The sequence below is a fragment of the Lutra lutra genome, chromosome 2 (assembly GCF_902655055.1).
Source record: "Lutra lutra chromosome 2, mLutLut1.2, whole genome shotgun sequence".
In the NCBI taxonomy this organism is placed as follows: Eukaryota; Metazoa; Chordata; class Mammalia; order Carnivora; family Mustelidae; genus Lutra; species Lutra lutra.
In genome coordinates this window covers 92,367,530-92,385,970 of record NC_062279.1, presented here as the reverse complement: position 1 = coordinate 92,385,970, position 18,441 = coordinate 92,367,530, and the positions used below count along the sequence as shown (strand labels likewise).

The following is an 18,441-nucleotide window of genomic DNA, read 5'->3' as shown; positions in this document are numbered from 1 at the left end:
ACTCAGTCGGGGGGAGTGGTTTCTCTGGGGATTTTTATTTATTTACTTGGTATTAAAACCCATGGGTTCTTGACTAAGACATGAAGTCTGAAAACGATCAACTTTCCTGAATCTTTTTTTAAATTTATTTCATAAACCAGTGACTGATGCAAGCACATCTTCCAATAAGGTAAAGAGAGACTATGAAACACAGAAGTATCCTCTCACAGATCAATCAGTACAGCTTAATTCATCAAACACCTAGCCTGCCCCTCCTTCCTTCCCACCTTAGGCTTCTGCCCGCATATTCAGGGTCTCACAGGCCAGAGAGAGAATGCCCCCTTACCAACTCTCTAAGCCCTGTCCACCACCGCCAGTGATCAGCTGTTAACTGCAGCCTTGCAGGCCATGGGTATTACACCCTAGAGGGGAGGACTCAGGGCTATTCGAGCAAGGAATTCTGAGCATGGTGGGTGATGGAAGTACAGGCCCCTTTTGAGTGGGAACCCTGGGCTCTTAGGAACTCATGCCTTACAGAAAAAGGCAGAGCCAGAGAAGGGACATAATCCTCTCAAGTGCAGAACCCAAGGCAAGTATCCTGACTGCCTGGATTGAAGAGCACTAGTACTAAGGGACAGATCCAGGTTTTGCTGAGTCCTGGAGATTACAAAATCTGGAGGGGGTCTATTTGGAAAATAATACATAAGAGGAAGAAGGGGGAAAAAAAAAATCTCAGGATCTCTTCTAGGGCCTTGTGAAGGGCCCCAGTGCAAGTGAGGCCCCTAAAGCATTAAGTTTCCTCAGCTGCACAGTGTCCTACTGCCACCGAGTAAGAGGTAGAGAAGGGTACTCAATAGGCCAGAGGAGTTTTAAGGAGATTTTGCTTGGTCCCAGGGCCTAGTGAGGGGCACACAAGTGGTCTCCTCAGAGGACTTCAGAGGTTTCTTCACAAGGAGTTCTGGGCCACTCTCCTGCAGTTCCCTTACCCAGGATGGATGGGTGTCCTCTGCCTCTACTTCCTAGGTTACCTAACACTCCAGACAAGTCACAAAAACCTGAGCTCCTGACCAGCTCTGGGAATTCAAGCAAGTACTGCTTACCCAGCGGCCCAGGCCGTGTTCGCCCTCCAGTTGATCTGGTCAAATGCCAGATTCCGGTCCACAGCTGGCTTCAGTTTTCTCAGGCATAAATCAGCCAACTGTCCTTTGTGTTTCAAACTGCAGAAAACATATGTCAAACTCTCTGAACAATTCTTCTGCAGACCCTTCATTAGGCTTGTGATTAGAAGGTTACTCCTCCCAACTCCAAATCCCCCAAAAGCTACAGGGGAGACACATTCAGGCAATAGCACTCTCCCTCAGAAATCTTTTCACTTATCTTTTCTAACAGCTATTTCTACCCTGGAACTGGCCAAAATCACAAAACTGGTGCCAAATCTTTTGAAAACTGCACAGGAAGAGGGCTGTTTTATATAGTATTCTGATACTTTTAAAAGTCACAACTTATGGGCACCTGAGTGGCTCAGTCAGTTAAGCAGCTGCCTTCAGCTCAGATCATAATCCCAGGATCCTGGGATCGAGTCCCACATCGGACTCCCTGCTTAGCGAGGAGCCTGCTACTCTGCCTACTTGTGTTCTCTCTTCATCTCTCTAATAAATAAATAAAGTCTTAAAAAAATAAAGTCACAACTTATTAAAAGACATCCCACAAACTGAAATAATGATCTATAATGCACAGAGCAATTCAACTTTGGAAATCATGCTCTAAAATAACTTCTCTAAATAAATACAAGAGAAATACAAATCCCTCCAAGAGAAAAATGGACAGAAGACAGGCAATTTACGGGACAAATAACACAAATGCCCAACAGATCCTTGAAAAGATGCTCAAGTTTGCAAGGGTGAATGTAAATAAATCAAGAAGTCAATAAGGGCATAAGTCAGTGTAAATCAAAACCACATGAGATGACAGTTCACACTCACAAGCCTTAGAAGGCTTTACACTTTTGCCTATCTAAGTGTGGGCAAGGAGGTATATCACAGAGGCCCCCTAGAGGATGATTTAGCACTGTCTCTGCCATCCTACTTCCAGAGAAAGTTCATACCAATTCCAAGAGCCCATGAATATTCATAGCAAAACTGTTTATAAAGCAAACATTGTAAGCCAGATATGTGTGATATATATATATATATATATATATATATATATCCTTTAACAAAAGACTGGCTACATTTTGATATATTTATATAATGGAATATTATACACCAACAAAAAGAACTAAACTGCCCTATAATTTAAACATTATCAGCACACTGCCGAGTAGAGGTTTTGCCTTCTGGATCCCTAAGGCCTATGTTAGGGAGGAGGGAGTGGACTCTCAATGGTCCCAGGATGAGAACTATGACCTCTGTATGAATGATTCAGAGAGGTAGATTTGAGATAAAAAATGAAGAAGAGTTTTCTAACAGGCCAGGCTGGCCACGGACAGAAAAAGCTACCCTCTAAGGGAATGAGCTACCTGTCACTGGGAGTGTGCAAGCAGGGGTTGGGAAATATCTTCATGGGCAGTGAAACAAGCTCTGGATATGAGTAGTATAAGAGTGGGGCTGGATAAAGATGGTCATTATGATCCCCATATACATACCCAGAGGTCCTGCAGTTTTGTGATTCAGTGAAATTGCAAAATGTGGTCAAAAGAGAACAGAGCTGGGAGTGCCTGGTGGCACAGTCAATTAAGCATCTGACTCTTGATTTCCACTCAGGTCGTGATCTCAGCGTGGTGAGTTCAAGCCCCGTGTGAGACTTCGCACTCATGGTAGAGTCTGCTTAAGACTCTTTCTCCCTCTCTCTCTGCTCCCCCCTCCAAATAAATAAATCTTAAGAGAGAGAGAACAAAGCTAAATGAATATTCAAACTGTGCCACATGCATCCCATGCCAACACTGCTCACTAATAAAAGGGCACTGACCATGGCACCTGCAAAAATGGAAATGAATCTCAAAAACATACTCAATAACAGAGACCTGACACAAAAGACCACAAATTATTTTTGTTCATTTATACCATGCCTCAGTTTCTGATTTTCTTTTTTGAATCAGAGAGATTTAAGGAACCAAAATGGTAAATAAAAGCTAGAGACCAAACACAGGAGGAAAATTATTACTAAGAAATCATACTATTTATATAAGGATCTAAGTGACACTTACTCATGTTTATGTGCATTTTCAGTGAGAATCAGTGAGAAGGATTCACAAAAGAATTTTGTGCAAAACACATTTATCCATACATGTTTCCCATTTATATAGTGCCATTGAGAACACTCAATAGAAATTAAAAGAATATCCAAACTCCTCCTTGACTAAAGTATTACTAGTTCAAAATAACATGGCAGGATTGTCACAATATTACATTATCATAATTATAATTAGCAGTACAGATATTTCTTCCTTATCCTTACTGGGAGTGATTAATAATATACTGTAAGTTTTAGTTTAATAATTTTATTAAATTTGGGAGACAAGATGGCGGGGAAGTAGGAGGAGGCGCTGTTTCAACCTGTACCCTAAAGTGAGCTGATTATCTACCAAAGAACTCTGATCACCCATGAAATCAGCCTGAGATTAGAATTATACACTTCTGGATCTCTACGGGGGCAGAAGACACCAGTGGACAGGTAAAGCAGAGTGGGAACATGGGACTGATATCGGAAGATAAACAAAAGGGGGAGGAGCCACCAGAGGCGACCTATTTGAAAGTAATACCCCAACTTGAGAGTGCCCTGCAACTGGGGACCAGCATTAACTTGGAGTCTGTTTGAAAGCACGCAAAAAGAGCAAAGGATCGCGGGGAGAAATTGTGGGAATCGGGGCGGTTAGGGACAGGGGCTTAGGTCCCAGGACCCAGGACAGCCTCCCCTGGTGCTGAGCCAGAGAGAGTGCGGCGGAGAAACCAGGTCTTGGTCCCTGAGCCGCCAGCGTGCCAGAGAACGCGTGGGGTCCACCTCCTGTGAGGGGCTGGGAGCCTCGCCAGATGGCAGAATGCCGCGTGGTGCTACCAGAGCCTGAGACGCGCGCGCCCCATACACTCCCCTGGGAGAGTGGGCGCAGGTGCCAGCCTGGTGCTCTCGGACCCAGAAAGGCCAGGCACTCCCGGCCCCGGGCCAGCGGGAAAATCTCAGTGTGCGATCGCTGCTTGGAACCTCTCTAGCGGTCTGGAGCTGCCCAGACAGCTGCCACTGCTGTGGTTTTGGGTACAAGCAGGATATCCTGCCTCCCCAGGGACCGCGACTCGGAACCTGCTCTGCCAGGAGTTCTGCAGCACCCACAGGGGAGAGACTGAGGCTTCTCTCTGACAGGGAGGTCAGGGTGCAGTTTGCTTTCCTCTAAACCTCCAAAAACCATCAAAAGCTGTCAAGGCCAGAGGGGGGAAAAAAAAACCACGAAGAAACAAAGATAAAAACCTCCAAAGAACAAAAGCCTGAAAATCCAGTTTCCTCAGAGCCCACCCCCTTGAGGGGGGCGGGAGGACTTAACTCAGGGAACATCATTGACTGAAAACCCACGTGGCAGGCCCCTCCCTCAGAAAACCAACCATGAAAAAAAAAAAAAAAAGACAACAAGAGAACAACCACCATTACTTCATAGATACAACTTTTATTTTTAACTCCTTCCCACTATTCTGGTTCTTTATATAGATAGATGATAGATAGATGGATAGATAGATAGATAATCTTTTAACCTATTTACCATCACAGTGAGATGTCCAGTACATCAAATTCCGTAATAACCTTCTAACCTGAACTGTTTGATACATGCACCGTGTTTTTCTTTTGCTTTTCTATTTTATTAATTTTTTAAATTTTATTTTAGTTTAGTCTTGTTTATTCTTTTTTTATTTTTATTTTCTAATATTCATATAGAGTTAAACTTCAAGGTAACCCCCTTTCCTCAATCAATGCTACCCCTATAGGTAAACCAATTTTTAATCGCCCTTTATCTCAGGAAAGTTGAGTCCTTTAACAAAGATATCAAGATACATCCAGGAAGAATCAAAATAACCTTCCTTGCCCACACTGAGAAATTATAACCACTCTCCCATTTTTTTCTTCCGCCAGTGTTTCTGTGTATTTGTGCTTGTCCCGATAGTATATAAACCTTATACTTGGGGTTCTTTTTGACGAGGTTCTTCCTTTTTTTGCTTTTATATATATATATGTTTTTTTTTTCTCTTGTCATATACTTTTATCAGTCTTTTTGTTTGCCTGTTTTTATTTGTATACTTCATAAATTTTACCTTGGGGGCCATTTGGGCTGAGCCTTCTCTTTTATCTCCCCTTTTTTTTCCTGTCTCTCTGTCTTTTTGTCTTTTTCTTTTCTTTTTTCTCTTGCTTGGGTGGGGAATCCTGATTGCTCAGAAGCGTTCCAGGGTGCACCTTGACTGCACCACAGTCGATATATCCAGCTACATCCGTTCAGTCATCTCTCACCAAAATGACGAGGAGGGGGAATGCCCAACAGAAGAAAAATACAGAGGCTGGGCCTTCTGCAACAGAGCTAATGGCTATCAACATAGACAATATGTCGGAAAGGGAATTCAGGCTAATAATTATCCAGGCAATAGCTAGGTTGGAGAAAGCCATGGATGACCAAATGGAACTGATCAGGGCAGAACTGAAAGCCACCAGGGATGATGTTCACAATGCTCTCAATGAGTTTCACATCTAATCTAAATTCTCTAAAAGCTAGGGTAACTGAGACAGAAGATAGAATTAGTGATCTGGAGGACAAACAGATAGAGAGAAAGGATCAGGAGGAAGCCTGGAACAAACAGCTTAGAAGCCACGAAAACAGAATCAGGGAAATAAATGATGCCATGAAACGTTCCAACATCAGAATTATTGGAATCCCTGAAGGGGAGGAGAAAGAAGGAAGTCTAGAAGATACAGTGGAACAAGTTGTCCATGAAAACTTTCCCAGTCTCACGAATGGAACCAGCGTTCATGTACTAGAGGCAGAACGGATTCCCCCCAAGATTATAGATTCTCGAAAGTCCTCGAGACACCTAATATTAAGAATGAAGAATTAGGGACGCCTGGGTGGCTCAGTTGGTTGGACGACTGCCTTCGGCTCAGGTCGTGATCCCGGGGTCCCGGGATCAAGTCCCACATCGGGCTTCCAGCTCCATGGGGAGTCTGCTTCTCCCTCTGACCTTCTCCTAGCTCATGCTCTCTCTCACTGTCTCTCTCTCAAATAAATAAATAAAATCTTAAAAAAAAAAAAAGAATGAAGAATTATAATTGTAGGCAGACCCTCTTGACAGCAGCCAGGACAAAGAAGCTCCTTACGTACAGAGGAAAGCACATCAGAATAACGTCAGACCTGTCCACAGAGACCTGGCAAGCCAGAAAGGGCTAGCAAGATGTATTCAGGGCACTAAATGAGAAGAACATGCAGCCAAGAATACTTTATCCAGCAAGACTGACATTCAAAATGGATGGAGAGATAAAGAGTTTCTAAGACCGGCAAGGCTTGAAAGACTATTCAACCACCAAGCCGACACTGCAGGAAATATTAAGGGGGGGGGGTTCTATAAAAGAGAAAAAAAATCCTAAAAATATCATTGAACAGAAATATAGAGACAATCTACAGAAAGAAAGAATTCAAAGGTAACACGATGTCAATAAAAACGTATCTATCAATAATCACTCTCAATGTGAATGGCCTAAATGCACCCATAAAACAACACAGGGTGGCAGATTGGATAAAACGACAGGACCCATCCATATGTTGTCTACAAGAGACCCATTTTGAACCTAAAGATACACCCAGAATGAAAGTGAAGGGATGGAGAAGCATCTTTCATGCCAATGGGCCTCAAAAGAAGGCCGTGGTAGCGATCTTCATATCAGATAAATTAGGTTTTAAACTAAAGACTGTAGTCAGAGATACAGAAGGACACTACATAATTCTTAAAGGGACTATCCACCAACATGATCTAACAATTGTAAATATCTATGCCCCCAATATGGGAGCAGCCAATTACATAAGAAAACTATTAATCAAGATAAAGAGTCATATTGATATGAATACATTAATAGTAGGAGATCTTAACATGCCTCTCTCATTAACAGACAGATCATCCAAGCAGAAAATCAATAAAGAAACAAGACCATGAATGACACATTGGACCAGATGGACTTCATAGATATATACAGAACATTCCACCCTAAAACAACAGAATACTCATTCTTCTCAAGTGTACATGGAACCTTCTCCAAAATAGACCACATACTGGGTCACAAATCAGGACTCAACTGATACCAAAAGACTGAGATTATTCCCTGTGTATTCTCAGATCACAATGCTTTGAAACTGGAGCTCAATCATAAGGAAAAGTTCGGAAGGAACTCAAACACCTGGAAGCTAAAGACCACTTTGCTTAATAATGTTTGGATCTACCAGGAGATCAAAGAAGAACTTAAACAATTCATGGAAACCAACAAGAATGAAGACACTTCGGTCCAAAACCTATGAGATACAGCAAAGGTGGTCCTAAGGGGGAAATACATAGCCATCCAAGCCTCCCTCATAAAAGTTGAAAAATCCAGAATACACCAGCTGTCTCTATACCTTAAAGAGCTGGAGAACCAACAACAAATCAAACCAACTCCACACATAAGAAGGGAAATAATCAAAATTAGAGCAGAGATCAATGAGGTAGAAACCAGAGATATAGTAGAACGTATCAATGAAACTAGAAGCTGGTTTTTTGAAAGAATCAGTAAGATCGATAAACCACTGGCCACACTAATCCAAAAGATAAAGAGAAAGCCCAAATTAATAAAATTATGAATGAAAAGGGAGAGATCACAACTAACACCAAGGAAGTAGAAACAATCATCAGAAGTTATTATCAACAGTTATAGCCAATAAGCTAAGCAACCTAGATGAAATGGATGCATTCCTAGAAAACTATAAACTCCCAAAATTGAACCAGGAAGAAATTGACAATCTGAATAGACCAATATGTAGTAATGAGATTGAAGCAGTGATCAAAAACCTCCCCAAAAACAAGAGCCCAGGACCTGACGGATTCCCTGGGGAATTCTACCAAACTTTCAAAGAAGAAATAACACCTATTCTCCTGAAGCTGTTTCAAAAAATTGAAGCAGAAGGAAAACTTCCAGACTCTTTCTATGAAGCCAGCATTACCCTGATCCCCAAACCAGGCAAAGACCCTACCAAAAAGGAGAATTTCAGACCAATATCACTGATGAATATGGATGCTAATATTCTCAACAAGATCCTAGCAAACAGGATCCAACAGTACATTAAAAAGATTATCCACCATGACCAGGTAGGATTCATCCCTGGGTTACAAGGATGGTTCAACATTCGCAAATCAATCAATGTGATACAACAGATCAATAAAAGAGAGAAGAACCACATGGTCCTCTCAATTGATGCAGAAAAAGCATTTGACAAAATCCAGCATCCATTCCTGATTAAAATGCTTCAAAGTATAGGGATAGAGGGAACATTCCTGAACTTTATAAAATCTATCTACGAAAGACCCACAGCAAATATCATCCTCAATGGAAAAAGCTTGCAGCCTTCCCGTTGAGATCAGGAACACGACAAGGATGCCCACTCTCACCACTCTTGTTCAACATAGTATTTGAAGTCCCAGCAACAGCAATCAGACAACAAAGAGAAATAAAAGGTATCCAAATTGGCAATGAAGAAGTCAAACTCTCTCTCTTCGCAGATGACATGATTCTTTATATGGAAAACCCAAAAGACTCCGCCCCCAAACTACTAGAACTCATACAGCAATTCAGTAACGTGGCAGGATACAAAGTCAATGTACAGAAATCAGTGGCTTTCTTATATACTAACAATGAAAATACAGAAAGGGAAATTAGAGAATCGATTCCATTTACTAGAGCACCAAGAACCATAAGATACCTGGGAATAAACCTAACCAAAGAGGTAAAGGATCTGTACTCGAGGAACTACAGAACACTCATGAAAGAAATTGAAGAAGACACAAAAAGATGGAAGACCATTCCATGCTCTTGGATTGGAAGAATAAACATTGTTAAAATGTCTATACTGCCTAGAGCAATCTATACTTTTAATGCCATTCTGATCAAAATTCCACCAGTATTTTTCAAAGAGCTGGAGCAAATAATCCTAAAATTTGTATGGAATCAGAAGAGACCCCAAATTGCTAAGGAAATGTTGAAAAACAAAAATAAAACTGGCAGCATCACATAACATGATTTCAAGCTTTACTACAAAGCTGTGATCACCAAGACAGCATGGTACTGGCATGAAAACAGACACATAGACCAGTGGAACAGAGTAGAGAGCCCAGATATGGACCCTCGACTCTATGGTCAAATAGTCTTCGACAAAACAGGGAAAAATATACAGTGGAAAAAAGACAGTCTCTTCAATAAATGGTGGTGGGAAAACTGGACAGCTATATGTAGAAGAATGAAACTCGACCATTCTCTTACACTGTACACAAAGATAAACTAGAAATGGATAAAAGACCTCACGTGAGACAGGAATCCATCAGAATCCTAGAGGAGAACATAGGCAGTAACCTCTTTGACATCAGCCACAGCAACTTCTTTCAAGATATGTCTCCAAAGGCAAAGGAAACAAAAGCAAAAATCAACTTTTGGGACTTCATCAAGATCAAAAGCTTCTGCTCAGCAAAGGAAACAGTCAACAAAACAAAGAGGCAACCCATGGAATAGGAGAAGATATTTGCAAATGACAGTACAGACAAAAGGTTGATATCCAGGATCTATAAAGAATTTCTCAAACTCAACACACACAAAACAGATAATCATATAAAAAATGGGCAGAAGATATGAACAGACACTTCTCCAATGAATACATACAAATGGCTATCAGACACATGAAAAAATGTTCATCATCACTAGCCATCAGGGAGATTCAAATTAAAACCACATTGAGATACCACCTTACACCACTTAGAATGGCCAAAATTAGCAAGACAGGAAACAACATGTGTTGGAGAGGATGTGGAGAAAGGGGAACCCTCTTACACTGTTGGTGGGAATGCAAGTTGGTGCAGCCACTTTGGAGAACAGTGTGGAGATTCCTTAAGAAATTAAAAATAGAGCTTCCCTATGACTCTGCAATTGCACTACTGGATATTTACCCCAAAGATACAGATGTAGTGAAAAGAAGGGCCATCTGTACCCCAATGTTTATAGCAGCAATGGCCACAGACGCCAAACTGTGGAAAAAACCAAGATGCCCTTCAACGGACGAATGGATAAGGAAGATGTGGTCCATATAAACTATGGAGTATTATGCCTCCAACAGAAAGGATGAATACCCAACTTTTGTAGCAACATGGACGGGACTGGAAGAGATTATGCTGAGTGAAATAAGTCAAGCAGAGAGAGTCAATTATCATATGGTTTCACTTATTTGTGGAGCATAAGAAATAACATGGAGGACATGGGGAAATGGAGAGGAGAAGGGAGTTGAGGGAAATTGGAAGGGGAGGTGAACCATGAGAGACTATGGACTCTGAAAAACAACCTGAGGGTCTTGAAGGGGCGGGGGATGGGAGGTTGGGGGAACAAGGTGGTGGGTATTAGGGAGGGCACGGATTGCATGGAGCACTGGGTATGGTGCAAAAAATAATGAATACTGTCACGCTGAAAAGAAATTAAAAAAAAAAGACAAAACTCCTAAAAAAAATAATAATAGTAATTTTATTAAATTTGCCTAGGTTCCAGGCTATATATTGGCTCAGTTCTCTTTTCACATTTCATCATTCCAGTGCCAGCACCCTAGTCCAAGCTACCATCAGCCATCACTATTAGCCTCCCTAACAGACTCTCAACCTGTTCTTGATTAGGGGTGTGCTAGTAAATAGTGAACCAGCTCTCTGGGGACGGGAAAAGCCCTTTTTCTGTAGGCTTTGCCAATTACTAGGGTGTAAACACACCTGCTTTAGCTGATTTCAGCTCTCTAATGTTAGATCACTGAGTCTGGAGCTGGGAAGAAAGAGTAACAAACTTGCTTCCCAAGCCAGCTCTATCACACCACTGTCCCCACAGGCTCTGCTTTAAAAAACAAACAAACAAACAAACAAACAAAAAACAGGTTTTTAGCTTGCTTTTATTCCGTCTTCTTTCAAATCTTCCCTCTTCCCAGACATCAGAGAATGTTTGAACAAGCTTTTCCCTCTGCTGGTAAAGTACTTCTTTGCTTTTTCACTTATGGAACTAATATCCTTCAGATCGTAGCTTGGGTCACCTCCTCTGGGAAGTTTTCCCTGACCTTCTTGGCTAAGTTAAAGCTCATTACATGATACACCTCTACATCACAGCCAGTGTCACACTCACAGTCTTGCATTTCTTGTTGTAATTAATCAATTAATGTGTGTCTCCCTGACTACACTCGAAGTTTTCTTGAAAGACAGCACCTGCTTTTTAACGTAAAACCCCAGCCCTGAGCGTACTGTGAAGTTCAAATCAAATATTCAAGAATTACCTATTTTTGATGCATTAAATTAATGAACAAATGTCTCTACATTAAGAGACTACTTAAATTTTTCCAAATTTAGCATATATATATTATTCATTCAGATAAAAGTAAATAAAAAGAGCTGGTAGAACTTTAAATTTGTCAAGTACTCTCTGAGAATAGTTTAGCTTTAGCCATTCTTAAAAAATAAGACATGCTGTACTAAATGATAGCATCTGTGCCCTTTCAGAAGTAGCTCAAAGAACCTTCATCACAGCAACGACATGAAGCATTATCACGAGGAGGCCTTAAAACTTTTAGTGAATGACAACATGTTTACATAATGCTTCATTTTCACAAACTGAAACAATAAATGAAGTATCTTAGGAAGTTTAGATTTCTCTATATAAAATAAAATAAAAACAGAAAAATGAACAAAAAATAAGAGAATTATTTCTCTCCTCCTTTCTTTATTTCTCTCCTCCTTTATTTCTCTCCTCTTTATTTCTAAATTTACAATGAGCATAAAATCCCTTCACTTCAGATACTGAGCCACGGTATGTACAAAGTACATGAATTTCAACAAACACATTTCTAATGCAAGGACAAAATAAAATGCATAACCTATCATGGAAGCAGTACTCTTTTATTCTCTTCAGAATCTGAATTTTATATACAGTTCATGAAGCTGTGATTTGAGAAATATGTAGGTTTGAGTAACATGCTGAGTGGCTAGATATGTGGATTTATCTTTTTTTTTTTTTTAAAGATTTATTTATTTATTTATTTGACAGAGAGAGATCACAAACAGGCAGAGAGGCAGTCAGAGAGAGAGGAGGAAGCAGGCTCTCCGCCGAGCAGAGAGCCGGATGTGGGGTTCGATCCCAGGACCCTGAGATCATGACCCGAGCTGAAGGCAGCGGCTTAACCCACTGAGCCACCCAGGCGCCCCGATTTATCTTTAATATTACCATTTTATTAATAAAGCTTCACACAGCTTTAATCTCAACACTCTACATTTATGATCAAATTATTTGAAAATTGTATAGACTCTTTTTGGATCATATAGATTTTTCTGTTTTCCTAGCAAAGTTATTCTTTCCATGGTATTTAGTTACCTATCAGACTAAACTAAAAAACAAAATCCATACCTTTATTTTCCAAATTAAGATGAATTTTAGATATATCAATAGGAGAAAAGCTCTGATTCTTTCCCACCACAGAGCTCAGAATATAGTTTTCTTCCCTTCCTAAAATATTAAATATTTTCTCCTTATCACTTGCTTTGCTGACAAATTAATACTGTATCTCTAGTAGAAATTCCTAATTCTTATTTTTTTTCCTTGCTAAATGTGTCTAAAAACTGATAAATACATAACAATTTTTAAAATGTAAGTATTTCAGTCATAAAATGTTTCTTACATTCTGAAGTGACATATCAATACAATGGCATAATTATGACCAATATTTTGGCTTTATTTTTATATGTTTAAACTGATAAATCAATAAGCCTGACCTAACTTTAGACAATCACATGCCCAACCAAAATGTCTATCCATTGATAAAGAGCATCTGCTGCTTTTATACTGAGTTTTATCTTTTCAGGTATGTTTTACCTCTTCACCTGGATTTATAACATCCTCAAAAATACACTGTCATATATCTTATGTCTCCTGTGAAATCTTATGTGTTTTGAACCCCATACACTGAGAAGATTATAGCAAGTTCTTCTTAGCAAGACATTTGCTGACTTCTGAATTACATGCCTCTTCTGAGTCCTATGTTTCAAAGATGCAATGGTTTATGAATTTATCATGTGAAGCCTGTATAATTAGAGGGGAAAATTTACTTGAAGAAATAATTCCATCCTGAATTTAAAGAAAATACTAGACATCTAAAGACAATGTCTCGATTTATAACCTTCTAATATCTCAGTATTACACTGGTGGATTATTACATTTCCTAATGGGAAATCCAAAAACATAAAACTATTACCATACAGACCTTTGGTACCTTCATTTATAAAAATGTGATATAGTGGGGCGCCTGGGTGGCTCAGTGGGTTAAGCCGCTGCCTTCAGCTCAGGTCATGATCTCAGGGTCCTGGGATCGAGTCCCGCATCGGGCTCTCTGCTCAGCAGGGAGCCTGCTTCCCTCTCTCTCTCTCTCTTTCTCTACCTGCCTCTCTGTCTACTTGTGATCTCTCTCTGTCAAATAAACAAATAAAATCTTTAAAAAAAATGTGATATAGTTATTTCCCAAATATATCTGTTTTAAGCTTTTTTATTTGGGGGTTGGGGGGGCACCTGGGTAGCTCAGTTGTTAAGCTTGTGCCTTCAGCTCAGGTCATGATCACAGGGTCCTGGGATCGAGCCCTGCCTTGGGCCCCCTGCTCAGCGGGAAGCCGGCCTCTCCCCCTCTCACTCTCCCTGCTTGTGTTCCCTCTCTCGCTGTCTCTGTCAAATAAATAAATAAAATCTTTTTTAAAAAGTATAAACTTTTTTTAAAATATCATTTCCTTTATATTGTGTTTCAGGCATTTCACTCTAAGTAGATAAAATAACTTCCACATTGAAAAGAAACAAAGTGTGGTCAAGGTCAGAAAGTTTCAAAAACAAATCTGCCCAAGGCCTGAATTCCTAACCACCAAGTTATACTCCTTCCCAATAGCACAGCTAGATCAGATAATATGAAATAAAATTAAGTGAAAAACATTTGAAACGAGAAATAAAGATATGCATAATTATACTTTAATGTCTATGGTGTGAATATAATAAAGAATTCTGACTTTTAAAACTAATGGTGATAATATTACAGCCTATATTGGTCATCTGTTGTCTTGGCTTCTTATCATCTACCCATGCCTTCTTTTATCAACATCAGCCATATGTCAAGTATAGACTCACCCTTAACCTCTCACCTTCATACTCTGCTCCAGAGTTTGTCCTGTAACCTAGTTCTAGTCAATCATATCATCATATACTCCTTTTCACACAGAAATTGCTTCAGCATAGTCATGTCAAAGAAGCTAAGCTTGTCAAAGCCAGTGACAATCAGATCTCGGTTTTTGTTTTATTTTAATTAAATCCACTGGATTTACTGAAAAAGTAAAAATCTGTACCAGTAGCTATAGAAGGCAGTAACAACACCTTTAGAGGTTCCTCCTGGAAAATGAAAACTACAGAGAGGAAAGGAGAGCAAAGAAAGGCAGATGGAAAGAATGAGCCAACATGACACCATTTGAGTACTAGACCCAACCATACTTGAGGAAATTTCTATCTCTATACTTTGTAATTACATAAACCAGTAAGAACTGCTACCCTTGATTTTTTTAAACCAATTTACACTGCAGCTTCTCTCATTAGCAAATGAAAGTTTTGAATTAATCACTATGCCTCTGCATTTATACTGTATTCTTGCCATATAGTCACATCTATCAATTAATCTCAGAATGGTAGTGTAAGATATGAAGGGCATATGCAATCCCCATTTGATACAATGGCCATTATTTGAACAGTTTCATTAAGTTCACAGTTACTGTTAGGAAATATTTAAAAATATTAGATGTATTTGCCTTCCTGATTGGCTGAAATGGTAAGAATATAATAAAGACCTTAATCAAGTAATCAGTAAGTATCTGAATGTGAAATGTGAAAGAGAAAATTTACTGAGATTTTAAGAAAAGAAAAACAATGGTAGCTTTACATGAATATAGAAGTCAGAAACAATCAATGTTTAAGGGGGCTACCGGAGTCATTAATTTGGTTTTAGGCAAACCTAGTGTAAGATTCTGGTAGGATATCCAGTAAGACCAGTCAGGTCAGCAACTTTAAATATTAAGACTTGCATTCAGAAAAGCCTTCAGGAGAAGAATATATATCTGTAAGTCATTGGTAATATTAATAATTGAAGCTGTGGAAGGCACAACATAACTAATACCTCTGTAGATTCTTAGATTTCAGATCCTTTACCAATAACACTTCACTTAGTACAATGACTGTAAAAGATGGTGATATCATCCCAATTAACAAATGAAGAAAGGAAAGCACAAAGACCTTAAGTAAAAGGTCCCCAATTTCCGTGTGTGTGTGTGTGTGTGTGTGTGTGTGTGTGTGTGTGTGTGTAGTAAGGTGTGGGGGGGGTGGGAGGTTGGGGGAACCAGGTGGTGGGTATTAGAGAGGGCACGGATTGCATGGAGCACTGGGTGTGGTACAAAAAACAATGAATACTGTTATGCTGAAAATAAATTAAAAAAATGATTTAAAAAAAATGATTAATTGCATAAAAAAAAAGAATTGGGATTTTAACCAAGGTCTCTCTGACTCAAAAAAAAAAAAACCAACCCAAAAAAACCCTCTATGAATGAATGAATGAATGAGTGAGTGAGTGATACTGTTAAGCAGAATGTTTAGTAAGAAAGTAGATTCAGAGAATTCAGAGAATACAGAGTAACACAGTATATGTAGGGTAACAGAAAGAAAAAAAAAAAAAAAGAACAGCCCATTAACAGTCGGGTTTGATATACATCCCAGAATAAAAAAGAATGAATATTTATGAAGTAGCTAAGGACTGAAAAAAGGTATTTTGTGCAAGAAAATAACACTGTTTCCAGTTTTAAGCAGAATCACTAAAAGATAATTAAAATAATTTAAGATCCTATTTATAAATATATAGGTAACTTATGTAAACTCATACATGTACTGAAGAAAATGCATTTGAGTTTTCTAATATAATTCAATCGGCATATATGAGATGTAATTTTCCTATTAGACAAAATAATTGGAACCTAAAAATTAAGATTATATTAAGAGCTGCTAAATTGTTTTCACTTTTAAATTGTTATAAAACTGAATTACAATCATTACTTTCTGAATTGGTTAGTACTTCTTTTCTCTATATGAGAATATTAATACTATCTTCATGCTATCAAATATATACATTGCTCCATTTGAATTCAACATTATTGAATGTAACAATAAGGGATTTTTTTAATTGATTTCACAAAGAGTATCAGGCACTGTCATATTCCAGGAAACTCTGTCCTCGGGAGCTTAGCCGATAAAATACATCGGAAACAAACAAGTATGATACAGTGTAAACCAATGAGGAAAAATAGTATGTGCTTCAAGGTAACTACCACATGGCTCAGATGGTGGTTAGCCAGCAATCATTGGCAACACCATACATCACTTAGCCTCCAGTGTGAGACCTTAAAGTGGGAATGGCACTAGCTTCACTGGAAAATATCAGTAAAGTTTCCTTTTGCCTTTATATAATGCATACCTAGAAATATCCTAATTATTTGATATTTCAGGTTCATGTAGCTTACATTTGTTACTATGAATTGCTTTGTAAGAAAAAAATCTATCACTTATTCAATATAGGATCAAATCTAAATTTAAGTGAAACTTTATCTGTTTAAATAGCAAAAATACAGAAACATTAAATACTGTGAAGTTTTAATTTAGAGTGATTTATTTAAAATAGTTACAAATAGGGGCGCCTGGGTGGCTCAGTGGGTTAAAGCCGCTGCCTTTGGCTCAGGTCATGATCCCAGGGTCCTGGGATCGAGCCCCGCATCGGGCTCTCTGCTCAGCAGGGAGCCTGCTTCCCTTCCTCTCTCTCTCTGCCTGCCTCTCTGCCTACTTGTGATCTCTGTCTGTCAAATAAAATAAATAAAATCTTTAAAAAAAAATAGTTACAAATAACAACTTTTATTCCTTGTAAAATGCAAGCCAACTTTAAGCTAAGAAGTTTATATTAAAAACAGATTATATTTTAGATGATTAAAGCTTATGACTATAAAATAAGCCATCCGAGAACAGTGCACCCACAATCACAGTATTAAAGAAATAAAGTGCTTCGTGTCACTAAGATAAGGTAACAGAATGAAACTCGAATGGTATATAGTACAAAATTATCTGTCCTTTTAATATACTAGTATTCACTAGTATTCACACATTCATTATAAATCATCATTTCTGAGCTATCTAATTCTGATCAGTTACTTAACTAGTTTACAAAGTTCTGAAAAATCAGACAAATAACTTACTGTTTGGCAGGTTCAGGAAATTTTAGTTCTTCTCTTTTCTTCATTTCTATCGTTGGTTCCATAGGAGTGAGAACCACTGCAGCACATGAAACTACGGAATGGTATGAATCCTCCCGGCACACTGTTTTATTAAAAAAATTAATTGTAAATGTCAAAATTATTTATTGACTAGCCTCACTTTCCCTTTTTCTCTTTTTTAAATTTTCAAACGAAAGAGATATTTCAGCTAAGACATTAATTACCATTAAATTATCCTTAATTATCAGTTTCCACTCTGTCTTTCCACTGGCTAGGCAATTTTTCTTTTTTTAAGCCACACAGTGGAAAAGGTGTTGGCAATACTTTATAGTCCTTCATTTAAAAAAAAAAAAAAAGCTCTTCATTGAAGATAATAAGTGCATAAATCATATACATTAAATGAATCTTTGCAAAATGAACACACCTGTTTGATCAGCATTATGATCAATAAGCATTACCAACACTCTAAAATTCCCTGTGGTACCCCTTCCCAATTACTTGTAGCCTCCAAACTTAACCATTATTATTACTTAAATAACCACAGACTGGGTTGGACTATTTCAGACCTTTGTATGAAGGAAATGATACTCTCCTGTGTGTGCACTGTTTTCTGTGTGGCTTACTTCATTCAGTATACTTTCGTAAGACGCCTTCATGTGCAGCAGCACTCTGTTCATTCTCAGAGCTGTGTAGCAGTCCACTGAATGAATATATCACAATTTATTTGTCCATTTTATTGGTGCTGGACACTTATACTGTGCTGGTCTGAGGCTATTTTGAAATGTCTATAAACACATCTGTAGTTTTGTTTTCTTTTGGTGTGTAAATAAATTTGTATGGAAAAAATATCTAGGAACTGCTCTTATGTCCA

The 18,441-nt window shown here is 38.7% G+C and overlaps 1 protein-coding gene across 6 annotated transcripts in view; it reads right to left on the bottom strand.

Annotated features, from left to right (window-relative positions):
* Nucleotides 1-18,441, bottom strand: part of CCSER1 (coiled-coil serine rich protein 1) — a 760,495-nt gene that overhangs the window by 439,930 nt on the left and 302,124 nt on the right. For 5 of the 6 annotated variants that reach the window (XM_047717985.1, XM_047717986.1, XM_047717984.1 and 2 more), the window contains exon 5: nt 17,553-17,673. In XM_047717985.1, the coding sequence (XP_047573941.1) occupies nt 17,553-17,673 (121 nt within the window). Of the gene's footprint in view, nt 1-1,079; nt 1,197-17,552; nt 17,674-18,441 lie in introns of all 6 variants that reach the window. The other variant, XM_047717990.1, reaches the window with a different exon arrangement.